Here is a 22,154-nt window from a genome sequence, read left to right as displayed (position 1 = left end):
TTCTGTCCTTAACCTTAGCTATCATAATTTTCAATCACAGAGTACCATCTTAGATCAATCAAATGCAAACAGGACAACTTAGACATCAACACAAAGAATGCAAGATTTCCAGTGATGAATCTCCTAAAAGTAACTGTTGTTGCCATTTAAAGTATGGTGCGTCAGACATCGAAGTTATAAGTGAGCAGACTGATACGTAATTCCAAACTAAAATATATTCTCCCATTTTTGGTGTTCGGAGTTCAATTTTACTGTTTGCATTTATTTTGTCCAAGACAGCACACTCCCACCATAATTTGAATTAAGGGTGTGTGAATATAAAATAGTGGATTTCAAATCTAACAATGAATGAAAGAAAAAAAAAACACATATCAAATCTAATATCACGAAACCTATCAACGAGTTTAATGCTTACAAATTTTGTGTAAAAGAACAAGGTGCTGCACATGCTCGGCAGTTTACTAGCATTGCATAACAAGAATGTTGCAAGCTATCAGTAACTTGGGTATCTAGGAATCAAGATGTACAACACTGTCTACTCATATGAAACGGAACACCAAATTAGTATGTCAGCATGATTACGGCTCAGTTCAATATGAAGGTCTAGAACATATTTTAGCCTCTGAAGCTAAAGTAGTAGTGAAGTTATGTTGTGCTGAATATCTTATGAGATTCAGTTTAATATTGGGCCTGTTTTCTTATGGCCATTTTTTATTGCATAGAAAGCCTTCCTCTCTTGTTTTCCTAGCTTTACAGGCAGGTGGGTTTTGCACGTTATCGTCAGCTTATTAAGGTGGAGCTGCACAACAGACAAGTGCAGACAGTGCATCATGCGACTCAATCAGCGCTTTATGCGTAACCAATGTTGACGCTGCGTTAGGCAACTGCAGTCGCGCCGACAGCAAAGTGTAGGGGCCTTTGCAACCTACCAAGGTTGCTGCCACAGTGCTGGGCGTCATCAGAGTCATTAGTCATAGATCCTCCTGTCGCACCAAGGCAGGCATCAACAGTATTGCTCCACACTTTACTCGAGGAGGCCTGGTCAATGGATGAACATACCTGCAAATGGCCAGGACATCTTGCTAACATTATCAGCTCACTTAGCAAGTATATAGCAGAAAATGCATAGTTTAAAAAAAGTTATTAAACTGCACAAAAAATTCTTATTGTACATGATCTGGCTTTTCAAAATAAATTGATAGATACCATGAAAATGGCTCGGACAATTGGGCTTCAGCAGATGGATCTTGAAGCAACAACGAAAAAATGTAAACTGCCCTCTAAGGTGCCATCTAGCAACCACAACAAATGATGTGAAATTCCTTCTATAAATGCTTGCGATTAGAAGCCTTAATTGCTTAACAAAAGCATGTTCCTCCTAACAACTCTTCCAGGACACCATGAATGTGAAATATGTGATTGTTAATAACCAAACGAGAAAAATTGCTTCTTGAATGTTACTTTTCATGGCAGGCAGCCAAGCACAACATATCAAAAGCCTATAATGCAGGATACCATGTCCACATGCAAGCACAATATGAGAGCTACCTAAAAAAAATGACCCCCCCACTGGTAGGTGAACTGCACCTACCGGCTGCAGTTCTAATATGCAAAAGACTACTGCCTTCTTATAATCCTTCAGCAATTGCTCTGCCACACTGCACACACCCAAATATGCTACCTGCATAATATGGAGACTTTAAAAGTCTTCCAAAATCCCACCCGAGCATTGTTTACTTTATAAGTAGGGTTCAGCATTTTCCGTTTTTATTTCCAGTTGACAATTTTTCACGTCGAACCTAGCTTTTTTTTTCTGTAGATATCTAGTTCAATTTTGTTGATGCTGAAGCGTGCTGTACAATTGGAGATCCAGCTCTTTGCCACTGTAATTGCATCCAATACTAAGAATAGCAGTTTGAGAAGCAGTTTAACAAAGGCAAAAAAAAAAAAAAAAAAAAAAAAATGAAAAATGCGACAGAGTTCCTGGGCATTTTGCCAGATGGACAGAGGTGTAAATGCAGCCTGCCTGCATTTACCGCAGGCTGCATTTACCAGAATACTGGACACGTATTTCCAGTTGCTAGTTGATACAGCGCTCGACCGCTGGCGCCACACTGCGCCGCTCGCACGTACCATGTTTCTAGCCGTCACCGTTGGAATGGAGGAGGCGTTGACGGAGAAAACGCTGGGCTGGTTGTGACTAGCCTGCTGTTGGGATCGGTGGTATTATAAACGCATCACTGTTTTGATGATCCAAATATAATCTCACTATTAGGGAGGGAGCAGTCTACCTGACTGGAGCAGTATTTTTTTATTTGGGGTGTTGCTACGCTGTGCTCCACAACACTCCAACGACCGCCGCTTCGCGTCGGCGCCCGGCACCACGGCTTCCGCTGTAGCACCGGGGTTCAAGCGACCGCGCTGGCAAACAGAGGAAAAAATAAAAATAAAAAGCGTGATATTAAGAAAAAAAAATTCTAGCCAGGGCGGGATTCAAACCCGCGTACGCATGATCCCGAAGCGCGCGCCGTAACCACTCAGCCATACAGCCACGCTTCCAAGGCTTGCATTCATGCGAACCATATGATTGCGTTTGAGCGCCCTCGGCGAAATAAACCACCTAGAAACGCGGTACGCGCGAGCGGCGCAGCGTGGCGCCAGCGGTCGAGTGCTGCATCTACTAGCAATTGGAGTGTTGCATACTGGACGCACTAAAGCTATTGTGGTAGTAATCTAAAGCTATTGTGGTAGTAATCCTCTGGCATAAAAATGACAGCCACAAATGCAGAGATCCTGGCGCTGATCAAATACTGACAGCACAATTTGCTGCAGTCACTCCGCTTGCCTGTTGCCTTGCAAAGGGACAATGTTGCAGCTTGACATGTCACCAATCACCAAGTTAGCAGCCCACAACACGAGGGTGATTCATGGTCCTCATGAAAAGAAACCTTCAGACCAACACTGATCGCGCAGCTCGCGTCAACACAGAGCACATTGTAATGCAAGCAGACAACACTTGCTGTGTACCGGAAGTGCTTTAGTGTAGTGATAAATTGTGTATTCTCTTTCTGTTACTTTAACAGCGGAGCTGTTTAATCCTGCCGTAATTTGTGCTGCGAGCCGCAGAACTGCGCCTGGCGATGACGTCACTGCGCATTGCCTTGCAACCACCTCGCAGAGTGGCATGTGCTTCGCCTCCTCTCCGTGCCGTGCACATGTTGCCTTGACATAGGACGTTAAGGAGCGGAAAGAAGAGCATGCGTGCAGCGCACACTATGCGTGGGAGAGAGGAGAAAATGAGAGCGAGAGAGAGAAGTTGTAGCAGCACCAACGAGGCAACGCGCAGAGCTGTTGCCAACACCGTCCGCATTCGCGCCGAATGCACGCGGTGTCCGTGACTGCAGCCGACGCCTCTGGCGGCAGCTCGGCAGATTTCAACCAGCCCCACCCCGGCAAGTGTAGAGGTGGCCCAGCTTAGCCACGATGTCACTGGGGAGCTAAAGCTCGGAGCCGCTGAACTGGCGGTAGAACTCTCGTTGATTCTGTGGCAAGTACATGTAGCCCTGGCATGGGACGACCTAAGGAGATCCAGAGACCCAAAGAAGCCACTGTTCATCTTGAAGCGCGTTACACGGTCAAGCAAGAATCTGCGCGTCTGCAGCAAGCCAATTCGGAATACCGTGCCTAGCAACACTTAGCATTTCCTAGCTAAATTTAGCCAAGCCTAGTAAAACCCAGAAGATAGGTCGATCAGCAGCTTTGCTGTTTACTCCAGCCTTGCACCACTAGTGCAAGTTGCTCTTTTTTTTGTAGAAACAAATTAAGCAACATTTTAACTATTATGAACAACATTTGTCCACCATAATGTGTCCACCATTTGTCCACCCAACTGACATCACATGCGCCAGCTATGTAGATTGCAATGAAAACTCAAAGGAGCGGTGCTGCTGTGATTGGTGGCAATTACATGCTTTACGTGGAGTGCTTACATGTCACTTAATGATCAGAAGGACCTATCCTAGGAACTCAACAAGTTTGTTCTAAATTGTCAAAATCGTTTCAGGGTCCCTATAAAACTGAATTCCGTGAAAAAAAAATCTACACACTGTCTTTTTCTTGTTTAATGCGAAAACTCGGAACTCTTTATGTGACGAGCGTTGCTGTTACTTGTGAATAAAATTTCTGTACAAAAATATGGTAATCTGTACAGAAGAGAAACTTCGATACGCAAAACACTTTTTCTGTACTTCAGTCAAATGGAACAGCCACAAGAACTTCTGCATTTAATTCCAAGTATGCTTCATCATATGGTATACAGAAGGCAAAGGGAAGCCGCAGCTCTGAGCCGCTGAGCTGAGACTTCCCTTGTTTGCTTGCTGCTGAAATGCGTGGGTCCATCTTTCTGTAACTTGTTCGTCTTGTCAGAATGTTATCATAATGTAGCTTCATGACCACGAGACAAGCGAATTCAAAAGCGCAAAGACCATGCGATCAACACATTGACAGTATTTCACACTTCAGTTTTGTACCACTCAAATCGAAAATGCGCAGAAATAGGAGAGGCATTTCAGTGTGAACATGTTGAGAGAAATTACTGCAACAAGGACGTGATGTGGTCTGCTTGCTGACAGCAGCGACTTTCAGCACACAAATTGTTTGTTTCTTCAAGAGTGCCATACGAGACTCCCAAAAAGAGGAAAAGTGTGGCCATTGAACAGTGCTTCTGCTTGATCAAAGCTACCATGTATTCCTGTGATCATAAGAGCAAGTATGGACAGGCCTGCTAATTACTCCACCTAGTTAAACTGTTGCACTGCGGCTGAAGAAAGTAGTGAAATGGCAGCATCAGCAATTTTAACTGGCTAGAACAAAGCTCACTAAGACACCAAGACATACGCACTTCAAAGGTATTCAGCCTTCAGGTCAATTTTGATTATACAGTAGACTTCCACTAATTTGACCCCGGTTAATTAGGCTTTTTGCTAAATTCGTACGCACCAAAAAGTTACGGCAAGAAGCCCTACATTGCTATGGAAGCAAAACTTGTTTAGTTCAATTGCAAAATCATGCCGTTTCAATTAATTCAACCTACACCTGCACCTCCTCATGAAGCCATGTGCAGCAGCTTGAAAAAATTCTGATGGTGCTTACTGCTTCCCTAGGCGACAACAGCCACGGCAGCAACCTATCCTGCAGTGATGATGACTTGTGATGTGCCCCTGGACGACTGTTTTTCAGGATTGTGTCAATGCCGACGATATCATTAAGCTTTGTGGGTCACTGACCAATGACAACATGAACGGTTATTTTAATCTGTATTGATGTAGTCTGTCAAAGACGACACACTACTTAAAAAACAAAACATTTGGGTTTCTTCATTTTGCCGGCCTCCCTGCGCCTCATCCTCCAGCTCGCGCGCGGTGCTTATCTTGATTTCCGGGAAGCACCGCCTCAGTGGCAACATGGCAGACAAAGTGGACATGGCTAGTACGCCAGAGCTAATTCCCCACACAAACTGCATTTCTCACTCCCGGCGTCGAGTTACCATGCAAGCACAAGTCACTGGGACTCGCCCTGATTAGCCTCCCAAGTGGTGGCCCCAGGCCTCTCAACCCCAAGCTCTCTTAGGCTGAGCGCTTCATTGCTGCAACAGATGCTCACAGGCCCACAATGAGTTGGTTACATAATCTCTGCGCCTGTGACTCATTCTTGTGCTTGGTGAACTGCTACTCGATCAGCCCTAGCACAGAAGGCACGCTTACTCAATTTGTCTTGCGATGCGGTCCGTAAGTGCTGCGACTGTCACACTGTTGTACTTGGGTTAACCAGTGTTTGTTGATGTTCTGATTTCAAAGCCTTCTCTGTGCCGCTTCGGAGAGTCGACGAACCCTACTGTAGCGCATTTCTGCGTTGTAGAGTAGAGGAGCATTGCGCCATTTCCCGACCGTCACTCGTAGAGTAAGCCTCGGGCAAGCTCATCACAACAGGGTCAAAATAACAGTAGTCAATTGTAGTGAAAATCATGTACATCAAAGGTGCTATCAAACTGCATGGATTAAATTAAATTCTGGGGTTTTACATGCCAAAACCACACTATGATTATGAGGCACGCCGTAGTGGGGGGAAATCGGGATTAACCCCTTCAGGCGCAAATTAAATCTGGCAATGAAAAAATTTATCTTATCATTTTCGGCTCACATGCTTCCATAAAAAAGCCAATAAAAGATGGAAACAAATTAATTTTTTTCATTGTTTTTTGTGGTGTCCAAATTTGTGGACAGGGCCTTAACCTGGAAAAAATGTTGCGCTGCTCGCTTAGCTAGATAAGTGGGGCAAAACATTTTTCCTGTGATTCTTCCTTGATTTTCTAAACATTTGCAATCTAGTTTGTGTGGTAAACATGAAAGCAATGATTCTGAGCTGACAGGCACAAGAACACGTGACATTTTCGGCAGAGAATTCGGCTCTTCACTGCGCATCCTTCACGGCGGCAACGCTGTGCATTTGGTGTGCGCACGTGCCAGCGATCGTACCTGTCATACCTAATGGCAGCGGTTGGAAGTGACTGCGGTGTGGCCTTCTTGACAACGGGCTTAGAGCTGTCATTGCTTGGCCTACCGTGCTTTCTTGAAGCATTTCTGTTGCAAGTGTTGCATTTCATTGCTCGCAATGTCTGCTTCGAACGCCATCATGGACATGGCGTTTCTCTGCAGTAGCTTCTCAGAACTTGCGTTCCTGAGGTACTCTGACCAGCTGTTGCTCAGCGCAAAACACAGCAAATGAGAAATCACCCTCATGGGCCACCGTATGCACCAAGTCTTGCTCCGTGCATTCATCATCCGAGAGATCTGGGGAGGTATTCTATAATCCACCTAGTGGATTTGTCCATTTCGTCGGCTGTTGAACTTCCGATTGGCTGGGCTGAGCTCGGTGTCCGCAGGGGGCAGGCGCCACAGTCAATCAGCTCTTCAGCAGCAGACGAAATGGAAAAGTCCACTAGGGGGACTGTTGCAGAATACCTCCCCTGCATCGGATGCGTCGCCATTTTGAATTTTAGCTAAAAGTTCGTCGACAGTCTGTTCATAGACCTTTCATCTTTCTACCGCATGCTTAGAAATGCCTGAAAAAAGTAAGAGGTTTTGATTATTTTAGCCAAGGGGCGTCTTTTGCTATACCAAGGCAGCTCGCTCGGAAAGGCAGCTTTGAGGTTCTGTCCACAAACGTGGACACTAACTTTCGGTAGTTGCGTGCGGCACTCTTACACTTGGTACTCCAAGAAAAGATAGTATTTGACAATTACGAAACACTGCTTTTACAAATAAATGGCTTTTGGGGGGGGGTTTTAATAACGTTAATACCACGAAAACAAATAAAAACGAAGAGCTACTTACGGCTCGCATCGTAGAAGCTTGAAGCGGCCATTTTCCTGCGCTTTCTGATAATTATTTCGTATGTCTTCAGGGCGATGGCGCCCCTTGTCAAATAGAGAAAGGAAAGGCGCGCTCGCCCGCGCTTTTCAAATCATGTTTTTCAATCCGTGTTTGGAACTACATAAATGCAAAGTTGGTGTCCACGCTTGTGGACAAGGTGCCTGAAGGTGTTAATTTCGAGAACCTGAAGTTCTTTAATATGCACCCAATGTACAGTACACAGGCGTCTTTGCATTTCGCCCCTGTTGAAATGAGGCCACCGCAGCCAGGATTTGATCCCGCACCCTCGGGCTTAGCAGTTCAATGCTGAAACCACTATGCATACCTGCCAAGTTTGGAGAAACTAAATCTGGGAGATCTTCTGACCAGGGGGGGTCAGTCGGTTGCGTCAGCATAAGGAGCGGCTCTGTGGTTAACGACATAGCGCATGTATAGGGTTGTCACAAAAGAGCGCGAAATCAAAGCGCGCACCACGTGTCACGCAAGCCAGCGAAAGAACACGCTGGCCCGTGGCAGCTTCAACAGAGGGGGAGAGCACATACGCCTCAAACAGCCGACGCGACAATCTGAGTCTAGACATCTAAAGCATCGACTAGGCGACGGTAACCAGAGAGAGAGAGCACGCGCCGAGACACCTTCTCACCCAGCGAGTCGATAGATTACTACAGGGTGAGCCAACAGGATGAGTCATCACCCCCCTGGACGAGGCTCCGACGGCAGTGGTCGAAGATGCGAGAATTGACTAGAAGATCCCCAAGCTTTGGCCATGATACGGGAGCACGACTCCGATAGGAAGGTTCGACAATGCCTGTGACGGCTATATAAACGCCAAGCGAGAATCAGAAGGGAGTTGGGACCGCTCCGGTGAAGAGATGCAACATGGAGACTGACCGTCTGTGGAAGAAGGGGATTCCCCGGCAAGCTAGTCGACGAGTTCATCAATTGTCTGCATTTCCGGAAGAAGTTCCTTCTTTGAGATTTGCCCCGAGCTACGCCGGGATCGTCTGACTCCCAAGATCAACATGGGTGAATACGATTGGACACTTAGTGTTCCTATTCACTTTGTACTTTATGTGTTGGACTCTTAGTGCTTGTCGTTAAAAATTTTCCTGTGTTTTGTGAATACCCATCTGAATTGTATTGTGTCTAGCCTAAGTGTGCAACTGCCTTGTGTGAAGAATATATTTTGTTGTGTTTTGACAACTCTGGGCTCTGACTCGGTCTTTGGATAGCAACCAGCGTTCGCTGGCGCACCAGAGGGCCCATTCTTAGTCGTTCTTGCTTTCGTGGGATTATTTTCGGAAGCTGATAAGTCGGCTTTGGAATTTGGTCTGGTATCTGCGCCTCGTTCACAGGGTCTGTGACAAGGGTTTCCCTACTACTCAACAATGCTTTGTGTGATAAACTTCCAACTGGATTATTTATTTACATTATACTGCAGCCCACACGACCTGCAGTATGATGCAAATGATGGATGTGATGATGGATTAGATTGGGTAAGATTTTTTTTTTGCCAGTGTGGCCTGACAAAGCGCTGGACGCGGGAACGGGTCACAACAGCAATTTCCAGGAGATTTTCCTGTCAACTGTACAACCGGAAGAAATGGTCCTAATCCAGGAGTCTCCCGGGTAATCTGGGAGACATGGCAGGTATGCGCTATGCCACCACGGCAGGTAAAACTACATGAGTCCAATCAATAAATAAATCGTAACTGGCAGAAGAATTGGGCTTTTAACATTTCCATTGGGAGACAATGGCATTTGGCACTTCCTACAGGAGACAAATTACCTTAGTTTCTTCCAGTTTGGGTGGGCGTCTAGAAGAGGTGGCAGCATTGCACTGTTGGAATTGTCCCTTGTTCACACTTTCTGGCATGGACTTCGAAAAGCCAAAGCCAGACCAGGTGCTTGAAGGCACCCTCTTGGTAGAACCAGCATGCTCTTGCATTGCTGCAGGTAAAGTGTATGCATGAATGCCAGCATCTGCAGGTAAACAGAAATTCATCTACCAAGTACAGCTAATTCACTATTAAGAAGTTTATGAATAGCAAGACTAAAAAACATTCCTTGGTAAACAGCAATCTTCTTAACTTATGCCTAATACATTGCGAAACGTGCTCTCGGGCACAAAATGTGATCTATTGAAGCTAACTGAATACCTTCTTTGATGTTTTTATTCATGCGCATCTTTAACCGCTCCAATCCACAATGATCAACCTGTCACATGTGTAACACAGTATATATTAATAGCTAGAAGTTTTCCATGTCACATGCAATTAGATGTAACAAGAATTTCAGAAGAATACAACTGCTGTGATACACTATAGGCTTGTATTGTACTTGCCACCACACACCAGAAGTTCCAGACAGTGACTCACTTGGACCCATCCAAGAAAGATTAACTGCTTATCTACAAATTTCCTGGAATGACACAGCACTAGAAATTCCATATTTCACAATTAGCAAATGTATTTCAATGAAATTGTCAAGTGCCTGAGGTTTGCCTTGGCCTTCCAGTTATACAAAAGGTAAGTAAACCAAGGCCGCTATCTTGTAGCGATGCCTTTCCCGATGCTGTTTCTTTTTGTTCTTTGTCAGTAGTTGGAGCAACCCTCCAACCACATTTTTAATGGGATCAGCCAACCCAGAACGGTGGATGATAAGAGTGGCATAAAATCAAGCGGAAGGCACCGCTATGTCACAGCAAGATACTATGGCCACAAAATTGGAAACCTGGTGCAAACTAGTTCATTAAATCGCAACTCGTGTAAGTAATGGCCACTCTTGTTTCCGATTGCAAAATTGGGGCTGCCTTACGCCACTAAGGCTCACAGCCCGAACTTTAAAAAATACTTACAGGAAAGCAATTTTTTTTTTTTTGATGGACACCTGTAGGGCAAACTTCATAGTGCAGCCATGAAACTACAGCCCAACTCACTTTTGGTTGCAAGCAGCTTCCTTCTCTCATAGTCCATGTGTGGCAAGGGGCCACCAAAAGTGACTTTCCTTTCGCATCCAACAGGACCCATGTTTTTTTGGTACTGAGGCATCGAGGAATCAACATACCTGACAGGAAAATTTAATAAAAGCATTTTTAAATGTAAGAAGCGAGATGGAAATGCATCTCTTTTTTTAATACTGCCAGCCCAGGCTTCAGTCCTTGGCCAAGAGTGAATTAAGCACAAATATATTAAAACAACGAACAGCCAAATGCAGATCAAGGGAACACTCAACACAAAGACTGCTTAAACATACAACACAAATAACCCACTGTGCAATAAACAAATGCTTATCACAGCACTTTCATTTCAGTTCAGTGAGACATGCATTCAAAAGCATGCAAAAATGAAAAGTGCAACGCATTCTATAACATCATTAAAGGGAAAATGAGACATCCGCCCAATCGTAGCAACTGCTACAAAGGAAACCCATACGGGTTCCTTGAAAGAAAAGCCTCACATTTGAAGAAAAATTTGTCCTGGTCCGGGACTCTAACCCGGGACCACCGCCTTTCCGGGGCAGCCGCTCTACCATCAGGGCTAACCAGGCGGCTAGCAGATGGCAGGGAATTCATCGACAACTCGAAGCAAAGGCAAGTGTTTGACGTAATAGTGCAGCGGAAACCCGCTAGGTAGAGAGAAGTAATTACAGGAAAAATGAGACGGACATCCATTGAATCGTAGCAACTGCTACATCCACCTAATCGTAGCAGTTGCCATGATTGGGTGGATGTCTCATTTTCCCTTTAATTCTCTCCACCTAGCAGGTTTCTGCTGAACTACTACAACACCAGTGGGCAAGGCATTCCAATTAGACATGGTTTATGGGGGGGGAAAAAAATAATACTTGATGTTGGTGTTTCACAAAATTTCAGTAACCTTTTTAAAATGATATGGCAAATGCGAGACTTCAACTAGCTTAGCTAATGTACGCAATCTTATTTATTCTTAATTTTTGGAGGCAAAAGATATAAATTCTGTTTCCTGGTATTGGCTGGTTTCTAGTTTTTCTAGATTTGCAAATTCCCAGAGAGCTGTAGGTGATGTCGGCCAGGTACAGAGATCTTCCCGTTAGTATGAATCCCATATGACAGCAGCATGTTCCAAGAATGCCCCGACAAATGTCAGGCCATTCTTGTCCTCAAAAGTCCTCAAAAACAAAAGCTTGCTCACTGCCTTTTTTTTTTTCCAATAATGATTTTTTTCGTCCGAGATAAAGCTCCTAAATACCTATACCTGGACTATGGATATAGGGAGATCATTACTGCAGTAGGGAAACAATGTTGGTTTCTGTTCCTGGTTGTTGTAACAACTTTCTTTGAGCTAATAGTCATTTGCCACGATGAACACCATGTACCAATTTGAATAATCCCTTTAGTAGAGCAAAGACTTCCTGGTACCATCAGCAAGAAGCTGTATCTTGATAGGGATGTTGTGAACAACGTCGTTAATAAAGGGGGGAAAAAAGGGGAGAGAGCAAAGCATAGATTTTATGGAATGTCCAACTGCACAGGAGTAAAGCATGAATTTGCATCATGTGAACATGGTTCAATGTAAACACAAAAGGCACACTGACACATGCGAACAACATCACTTTTTAAGACTGGCTTTAACTTGATTAGCAATTTAGGGTGCGACATGGGCTCACATATTATCAAAGTAAAAAAAAAAAAAAAGTCTGCCTGCTTGTGTCTGGCTAGGGTTGTTGCTATATTGGGCAGTTCGAATGTGTTGAGTGACAGTGGAATGACCGTGGTGCATGACCATGGGGTGTACTTGAAAAGTATGTGCTCGAGTATCTTTACAGACATGCATAACGAGAAGATGGATTTTTAAAAAGCAACATGAAGGAACTCTGATCAAAAAGCCAAGGTACTGAGCAACTTTTAATTTGTCATGGTCACGAAGAACGGTAGGCCAAAGAAAAGTCCTAATTTCAAGATGGCAGCTAATGTCCTTGCTCCTCAGGCACACAAGCTGCTACAATGTGGTTGCCCATAGACCTTTGAGGTGGGAGTAATTTGTGTACTACCAATCACTTGGAAGCTTCGTGCAAGAGTGATTTCTTATATAGGCTAACTACTTCAACCACAAGTTGGCACAGCAGACTAGAAACTTGTATCACATCTATCCCAGAGAACATTTAAAAGGATAATAAAGAGCAAGAAAATATTTCAGCTGTATTAGTAATTTCTACAGTACCAAAAAAGGCACTAACCAGGAAAAGAGGCTTGGTAAGCCAGAAATGATGGAATAATGAAAGACAGGTAGTGAAGCCAACTTGAAGTTCCCGCAACAGCTCACCATGACATGCATGTTGAGAGTGTATACTTGGGCCTAGTTATGTTTTTATTGGTAATGATGGACTACATTGCATTCTAAAACACTAAAAGTTCTTAAAACTTGCAAAATTCAGTCTTTTGCTAAGCTCCAACAGTCCCAATACAAAAAAACACTTTGCAATCTTTAATGTCACATGACATACTGGCACTAGGGTATTGAGGTGAAAACCCAAAAATGGAACTGATCTTAATTTTCTATAATCAACCTATTACTGCAAATTTACTAAGACTGAAACTAAAAAAAAAAATTAAAGAATGTTTTAATAGTCTAAATTGTTTTGGGTATTTTTTAGTCTCCATTTACATCCAAGTTTAACAACACCACCAACAACAAAAGTATACCTTCATTATACACACATCATTCATGGGCGCTACATTATCGGGAATTGAAAAACAATGGTGTATGGCCATCGACTGAGAACACAGCTGGAAAAAAAAAAATGCTTCTGCAATTTTGGTGCTACCAATAACAGGAATGACATCATTGGTCAGCCATGGGTATTTTCTTCTTTGAAGAGATCACCAGAACTTTTCCAAGGACATAAATTTTTTTGTTCAAGTGTATGCTGTAATATCCATCTGACTTCCTTGAAGCCGTTTAATTCCTCATGCTGCTAAAAACATTATGGGGTTTTACGTGCCAAAACCACGATCAGATTATGGGGAATGCCGTAGTGGGGGACTCCGGAAATTTGGACCACATGGGGTTCTTTAACGTGCACCTAAATCTAAGTACACGGGTGTTTTCGCATTTCGCCCTCATCGAAATGTGGCCGCCGTGGCCGGGATTCGATCCCCGACCTCGTGCTCAGCAGCCCAACACCATAGCCAGTGAGCAACCACGGCGGGTGCTCATGCTGCTCGAATATCTTAGAAGTGCAGAAACAAAGGTGCAGTTCGTGTTCTTTTTTTCCTTCTAGCTTGCATATGAGACACGCTATTACTTTGTCATTCATAAACTAGATTTGATCCTCACTGATATTATTCAAAGTCAGAATCTTTTTTTTCCAAGAGCACCATATACAATGAACAGATTTCACTTGATTCATAGAGGGAGACAAAAAAAAAAAAGAATCATGTAAGGAATTTAACATACTGACATCACTAGTACAGTGTAGACCACTTATAACGTAAGTCGCTAGAGTCGTGAATATCTGCACTATAAGCGGTACCGCACTATAACCAAAACAACGATTTTCAAGCCCTTGCACGTATGCAAAACATGTAGACCAAGCAGCCGCGCGCATCCGAGAATTGAAACGTGCGACCAGGAGATTTGCATCCGTTTAAATTTACGAGCGTTGAAAGGTTAATGTCCAAGTACCCACGATCTTTGCATGAAGCAGACAAAGTAATAATTAAAAAAAAAAAAGTCTCAGTTTCGCCCGAAACGCGAAGCATCAATTGCGATAGCAAATTAGTAGAGAGCTATAAGGAGTAGGGATAGTTGTTTTATCGGCTGCATAAACTTGACACATTCTCTTACTAACTGAATTAACAAGCGTGGTGTCGATGCGCACAAGCAAACATGAATAGACTCGATGACCGCAGACGACTGTCAAAACGTGGGCGTGGGGAAACGTGGCCGCCGAAGCGAGCGAAGGTTCGTGCGGTCTATCGCTTCAACGGAAACTGAGCAGCGTAAACACAGCGCATACAAAGGTCAGAGTCGTGTGGAGATCGCTTTCAAGATACGCTGCGCGCGACAACACTGACAGCCGGCACAGGTGCAAACGCATTTGTTGGCAGAGTAGAAGCCACCCCCTCCCTCCCTCCCTCCCTCCCTCCCTCCCTCCCTCCCTCCCTCCCTCCCTCCCTCCCTCCCGTGCTGCCTTCCCACTTTGCTCCTTTCGCGTGGGAGATTGCGTCACCAGTTCCCCTTGCACCCAGTTGCAAGATACGCATTTGGTGCCGCATCACAGCGTCGCCCGCCCTCCCTCCCATACCTCCCTCCCATACCTCCCTCCCATACCTCCCTCCCATACCTCCACGGCCTTTCACGCGATGGAAGTCACGTTTGCTCTCCGCTGTACGTTTCCTCTCTGTGAAGGCATACGTCCTCCGCGTGCTTTCACTCGCACATACAGCACGCAGCGACGATTTTATCGCCCTTGGACTCATGCTCCAGGTCTCATGCTCCTCCTCCACATCGCCCTCGTTGATCTCCTCTCCCATTGGTGGGGGCACCTCATTGTGAAGCGTGCTCGCTACCGCCCTTGTCAGCGAGATTTTCCCACGGAAGCCGCATTATAATCGGTATTTCGTCTCACGCGGCTGCACTGTAAGCGGTATGCGTATACAAGGAGCACTATGGGAAAATCAACGGGAGTCTGAAAAGACTGTACTATATCCGGTCCTGCACTATAAGCGATTACGTTATAAGTGGTCTATACTGTACATGCAAACACACGCACAACAGACTTCCGTTTGCAAGTTCAGATCTGAATTTCAGTTTAACGCTTAGACTAAATATTTTATGATTAGATATATTTGCAAATACATCAATGTTTGAATCATCAGGAAGGACAACATTACAATAATAAGATAGTATTAATTGTGTAATTTTGCATTCATGTGGACTGATTTTACTGTGTTAAATTGTGAAACAATGTCTGCAAGAGGCTCAGAAGAATTGCAGAGCTACAGGAATGTCGTCTCAGTCTACAGCTAGGACACTGAATGGACACACAAGGTCATGTCAGCAAGTACTATAAAGAAAATAAGTCAGCTATTCAGAAGCCATATGTCACAGTTAGGAGGGCAGTATAAAAACTGACCTTCAAAATGTATTTTTATTAACACATTCTATTTTGGAACTATTAGGCAGTCTCGTCACACATGACCTGTACAAAGTGACACCGCTGCAGCAATAAGACTTTTCGGTAAATGTTATAGCCAAGCAGCACTATTTCAGAATTACACATGTCATTGTTCAGCCATATCTTGGTTAACCCCATTACGCCAAGCATAGGCGCTGACTACGGGAGGGGAGGGGGGGGGGGAGGGGGCTCGAGCCCCCTCCGGAATTTTTCCAAGGGAGGGGGGGGGCACCCCCCCCCCCCCCCCCCCCGCTCCTAAAGTGTCATTACCGGAGTTCTGTTACCCACATAATTTGAAGATTCTCCTTGCGTTGCCTCCATATTTTCACTTTTGTTGTGGCTAAAAGCTTACGGCACCATTGTTGGCGCGGACGTGCGCGGCTTGTAATTTATACTTTCGCTTTATTTCGGCAAATCCTGGCAATAGGAGGACAAGCGCATTAGAAGCAACAGCGGCGGCTACCTTATCTGTGTTTCCTCGCTTTAACATTTTTTTTTAATTTCCGCTGAGAACTCGCACAGACAATATATTTAAATATATACAAAGGACAAAGTTTATTATATTTTTTTAAAGAGAAGGAGGTAGTCAACTGAATGAATAGCCTATACCTAGAGAATGAATATGTTGATGTATGTTCACCTTACTTCAAATTACTTTGCATGCTTTTTTGACCCCGAAAAAAAAAAAAAAAAACCTACAGACTTCAGTGACCCCTTCGCAAGAGTCTTCTATCAAGGGCGTGTGAAAAGCATGTGAGTGATATGTGTCTCAATATTGATTCTCTTTCCAGTAGGCTATGCTAACGACTGGCGACAAAATAAAAAAAAGCTCTTCTAATTATTTACAACATTTACGCATTAGGGATGAAAACATCGCCTCTTGCATGCGGAGACCATAAATACGGGGTGTTTCAGCAAACATTTTCAAAAAAGTTTTAAAGGTTGCCTGTGGCAGATAGCAGAATTCTAGTTCATGAGCTGGTCATTACTTGTACAAAAAATTGTAATGCATAATCGACTACTTAAAAAAATTCACCAATTAGGTTTTTAACATATTAACTTATGGCCCATGTTGCAATTTACAAGTTCTAGCAGTGGAATTTGCAAGGCCGATGCACTAGGAACTAATTCTCAGGATGGCACCAGTTTTGAGATATTAATTCCCGAACAGTGCCGAGAAATACATTGGCGTTCCAGTTACTTTTTCGCTTACCGGCTGTGGTTGTTTAGTGGCTATGGTGTTGGACTGGTAAGCATGAGGTCGCTGGATCAAATCACAGCCACGGCGGCTGCATTTCGATTGGGCGAAATGCTAGGACATCCGTATATTTAGATTTAGGTGCACGTTAAAGAACCAGAGGTGGTCTAAATTATTCCAGTGTCTTCCACTACGGCGTGCCTCATAATCAGATCGTGTTTTGGCACGTAAAATCCCATAATTTGTTCTTTTCATACTTTTGCAATTTGTATGCCTAAAACAATGCTTTGTTGAGAAAGTGACTGGCACGCCAATGTATTTCCCCGCAAAGTTAGAGAATTAATATCTCGACACTGGTGTCAGCCTGAAATTTAGTTCAAAGTGGATCCGCATTCCACGGCTAGAATTTGTAAATTGCAACATGGGTTATAAGGTAATTAGCTAAACACTTAATTGGTTAATTCTGTTAGTCGATTATGCATTTCAATTTTTGTGCAATTAATGCCCGCCTCTTCGAGTAGACGAGCTCATGAACTAGAATTCTATCTGCCACAGGCCCGATTCACTCGAAATCAGAATAAATAGAAGTCTAGAAGTCATGCGCAGCAGCGCTTATACTCGGACTCAAAGTACTAAAAAATAAAAAAGAGTGCAGTTTGGCCGGGAAGGCGAAGCAGTATTAGTGATAGCGAAATAGAAGACTATTAAACGGAGGAAGATTCTTACCGTGTAAATCCGTGTAAGGATCACACCCATGTAAGGGCCGCACCCACAACTTGACAACCAATATTAAAAAAAAAAAAAAAAAAAGACATCCAACTGAGAGGCAATCGCGTTCCGTGCACGGATTCTGATCGGGATCAACAGCGAATTGTCGTGCGCAGCGTACTTTCGCACATCGCTACTGGATGTCGAGAGGATGCGATCGCGGAGGTTACGGCGGATTTCATACTGTAATTAGAAAAATGAGGTCAAATGGCCCGGTCCCATGAAAGGCGCGTCAAAATCGCGACAGAAAAGTGCGGCCCTTACACGAGTCTATACGTTAGTTATAATGGCCACATAAATTGTAGTAATCATTCACCTAAAATTAAAATAGTAAGCATAGTGTAATGCACGGACCATGTAAACCTGTAAATACCTCACTGGATGACCTCGAGCACTCGCTTTCACAACGCAAGCATTATGAAGAACGCCAGCAACGGAGGCTAATGGTTCGTACAGCCGTGTGATTCAGCACAACTCCGAAAATTAAGTTCATCATTATCTGTCTATTTTTATGTCCACTACTGACGGCCTCTGTCAGTGATCTGCAGTATGACCTCTGTCTCTTAACTCTGCAACACTAGGGGCGCAGAAAGACAGCCCGGCAAGGAAGACAGTGCGCATGAAGTTAGCAGTTGTCCCTGCTCGCGCTTTATCGTTGCACCCACCAATGATTACCAACAATTAGATATGGCACGCGGGCTGCGTAATCGTCAACCGCCCACAGTCATCCACAGCTACGGCAGGGCTAGAGGAGAAGATGCGTACTCTCCTTCCCATTCGCGTTTGATTACGTGACCTACAACTAACCCGAATATTGAACGCATGGGAAATAATGCCCATCAAGCCGCCACCCTTTTCGGCTCACTGTTACGTGCTTTTTCCCGCACCCACAGGGTATGCGTCGCTCATGTATATGGCTTTTGGATTTAATGCGGAACATCACAGTGACGACAACTGCGACAATTTGCCTGCAGTGTCGATATCATTGCATTTGCCATAAAGCTAGAAATAGAAAATTGTTAGCAGAGGGTGTGTGTGTGTGTGTGTGTGTGTGTGTGTGTGTATATATATATATATATATATATATATATATATATATATATATTGTGGGGGTCTTCCCCAACCCGTAGCGCGTGTAATCGCAGCTACGTAGGGTTCGGGCGAATAAGGCAACCAGCGAGTCAACTCAACAACGTTTATTGCTGTCAGCAATAAAACACACTTGTAGAGGGAAGTCCGCTCTGTATAACAACTAATAAAATAGGCTTGCCTCGTCGCGTGTGGTAGTCACGCGAACGAGGTCACTCACGGCTTTCAGCAGGTAAAAATCCGTCCAGGCAGAAGGTCAAGCGAGGTCAGAGACAGCGGGGGTCTCTCGGTCGCGCTCTTTTATGCCTTTTTGCCTTTCCGCGAGGGGAGTGTCCTCCTCGCCCGCCGGATGCTTTCCCTCTTCCCGCGCGGCACGCGCGTCGCGAGAGGCGAGCGAGAACCGGGAGAGGGCAAAGTGCATTTCTCCCGTGTTCGCCCGGCTCCCGCAGCGCGCGGTGTGCGCGCACGAGATGTCCACCCGGCTGCTGTCGCGGGCGCTCCGTGCGCCGGCGACGGGCGAGCGCCCGCGGGAGAAGGTGGCAGCGTGTGCTCCCCCACATCTTCCCCCCCTTAAGAAGGCCCCCGTACGTTGAGGCTGGCACCTAGGGACGTCCGTTTGCCTGAGTACCCGCCGAGGTTGGCGACCGAGGAAGCGTTGTGGTGATGTAGCCCTCAGCTGGCGGACACTTGATGCCGACTCGGAGGCGGCTGGTCAGCTGCACTGCTCGGGCTTGCGAGGCGGGATCGTTGTCGGGGCTCGAAGGTGGCTCTCAGTGCTGCGCCCTAGGTGTCGGCTGCGCTGGAGGGGTGGTCGTCTGCCGGCCGCCGGCTTGCGGTTCGTGCGGCTCCAAGGCCGGCGTAGCGCCGTCAGCACTGCAAGGGCGTCAGTTGTTCCAGCGCGTACTGCAGGCAATTCGCACGGCCGTATCTCGTCTTGCTCTGCTCCTGGAAATTATTATCAGCAACTGCATAGCAAACTGCACGGAACGGCACTGTGATCAGCAGCATAGTTGGCCGTATCCGGGGACACCATCGACGTCTGTTGCGAAGGGAATGTTCGCAAGCATCATCACCAATTCGAGTCGCAGCACAGGATAATCACCGCACTGGCCCTCACAGCAGTCTTTGGTGAAACCGCACACCCACGCGTCGAGCGTTCACGCCACATTCCCGTCGTGGCCTTGACGACTCGTCGTCCATACTCGGCGCTCCATGGTCACTAGACGTTCGCTTCCCCGGCAGGAACTACCAAGGTGCCAGCCCGGCGCGGCTGTATGCTCACGCGGTACGCAACGCCACCCGGACTTACGAATGTTCCTCGCAGTCGTCGGGTTACGCAACTAGCAGTCAGATTACCTTCGCCTGCTACGCAAATTGTAGCGCGGCTGCGGGCTCGCCGTTCTGTTCTGACTGCTCTCTCTCACCGATCGCGGTTGAGGGAGGGCCTGATCGTCATCACACTGCTCATCACGCGGCACGTAGCGTTTCAGGTCGCATACGTGTACCGGTCCGCCGATCGGCTTTCCTTTCTTGTTCTCGAGCCGGTAAACAAGCGAGGAAACCTTCTCTCTCACTAGATACGGCCCGGACCACTTCGGCGCCAGCGAGGCAGCGAACTGTTTGGTAGCATCGCTGAGAACGTGCTGGCGTCGAAGCACCAGATCGCCCACTTCGTAGTGGACGTTCCGATGCGAGCGGTCGTACTGCGCCTTCTGCTGTGCCCTTGCAGTGCGAAGATTACAGCGTGCTTTATGTAAAGCTTCCGTCATCTTGGCACGTAGATGCGTCGCGTATTCAGCTCGTGCTGACGGCGCGACTGGCATTCCGCTGCGATCCGCGAGAACCCTATCCATCGGATTCGGCAGCTCTCTCCCCAGGTTGAGAGAAGAAGGCGCATACCCAGTCGAGCGGTTTACTGTCGATCGCAATGCAAACCCGATCTCTGGAAGGTAGGTATCCCAGTCCTTATGCCTTTCAGAGAACGCGACAAGCATGTGCTTGATGTTGCGATTGACTCGTTCAGTGGGGTTCGACTGAGCATGGTAGGTTGTCGTTTTCTTATGCTTAATGCCCAGTGCGGCGCATGAGTCAACGAACACCTTTGCAGTGAAGTAGGACGCATTGTCCGTTATCAACTGCTCCGGAAAACCAAACCTGGTGAAAACCTCCATCAACTTATCCATGATCACCCGTGCCGTCAGTTTTCGTAGGGGGAAAAGTTCTACCCATTTACTGAAGTGATCCGTGACCACCAGCAAGAATTTGTTCCTGCTCGGTGTTGTGGGATACGGTCCCATGATGTCACATGCCGCGATTTGCCAGGGAGTCTGGCTGTCGATAGGCTGCATGAAGCCGGGCGGTCGTCCGCCTCGGGGCTTCACGCTTTGGCACACATGACACGATCGGGCGTAGCGAATCACGTCCCGTTTCATGCCTGGCCAGGTAGCGAAGCGACACAACTTAACGTAAGTCTTGGGGCCGCTCGCGTGCCCAGCAATGCACGAGTCATGAAAGTAGCGTAGCAGTGCTCCTCTCAACGCGCGCGGTATCACCACCTTAAACGCCTCACTTGTGTCGTTCTCGGTGGGAATATACCTCAGCAGGACGCCGTCGGAATTCAGCAGATAGGAATCCAGTGCGCTCACAGCATTACCAGCTGTTCCTGAGCGCTCCGCACCGACAGCAATACCAGCTGCCTCCATGTGCGCGGCGGCCGCGCCGCCCGGCTCTCGGAGCCCGTCAAGCACTTTTCGACAAAACGGATCCTTCTGCTGAGCCTCGAACAGCTCCTTTCTGCTGAAGACAACTCCTGCGGAACCGACAACATCTACGTGGTTCACGCTCTCGCCCAGGATCGACGGTTGTTCCGCGTCCCTTACTCGGGCTACGGCCAGGGTTTCTCCCTCGCCTCGGACAGGCGCTCGCGAAAGTGCGTCCGCTGCGGCATTGCTTTTTCCTTTGCGGTAGCGCACGGTGAAGTCGTAACGCTGCAGCAGCAGTGCCCAACGCGCCAGGCGACCACTCGGCTCACTCAAGCGCCTCAACCAAGTGAGAGCCATGTGGTCAGTCTCAATTGTGAAAGCCACTCCGTCGACATAATAGTCAAACTTTCGCAGAGCGAAAACTATCGCGAGACACTCCTTCTCTGTCACCGAGTAGTTCCTTTCCGCCGGCGTCAACGAACGGCTCGCGAACGCAACCGGTCGGAGAATGCCTCCGTGCTCCTGAAGCAAATTGCACCTAGACCCAGGTCGCTTGCGTCTGTTTGAATCACAAACTCCCTGTTCAAGTCGGGCAGCTGCAACTCTGCCGTGTCAGCGAGCACCTTTGTGAGGCCGCGCAGTGCCGCCTCCTGCTCTGGACCCCAAGTCCAACGCTCGTCTTTCCTTAAGAGCTTCGTTAAAGGCGCTTGCACTGCCGCGCAGTCTGGAATGAATTGGCGATAAAAGTTCACCAATCCCAGAAAGCGTCTCAGTTCGCCGATATCTTTCGGCGACGGGTAGCTCAGT

General features: G+C 46.4%; 1 protein-coding gene across 1 annotated transcript in view; it reads right to left on the bottom strand.

Annotated features, from left to right (window-relative positions):
- Positions 1 to 22,154, bottom strand: part of LOC119436398 (protein bicaudal C homolog 1-B-like) — a 188,878-nt gene that overhangs the window by 18,821 nt on the left and 147,903 nt on the right. Inside the window, exons 14-16 of the mRNA XM_037703239.2 lie at positions 10,369 to 10,496; positions 9,220 to 9,380; positions 930 to 1,059 (exon numbers count right to left, since the gene is read on the bottom strand). Coding sequence (XP_037559167.1) covers positions 930 to 1,059; positions 9,220 to 9,380; positions 10,369 to 10,496 — 419 coding nt within the window. The remainder of the gene's footprint in view (positions 1 to 929; positions 1,060 to 9,219; positions 9,381 to 10,368; positions 10,497 to 22,154) is intronic.

Source organism: Dermacentor silvarum, chromosome 1 (assembly GCF_013339745.2).
Source record: "Dermacentor silvarum isolate Dsil-2018 chromosome 1, BIME_Dsil_1.4, whole genome shotgun sequence".
In the NCBI taxonomy this organism is placed as follows: Eukaryota; Metazoa; Arthropoda; class Arachnida; order Ixodida; family Ixodidae; genus Dermacentor; species Dermacentor silvarum.
The sequence above is the reverse complement of the archived record's forward strand: the minus strand, read 5'-3'. Positions and strand labels throughout refer to the sequence as shown.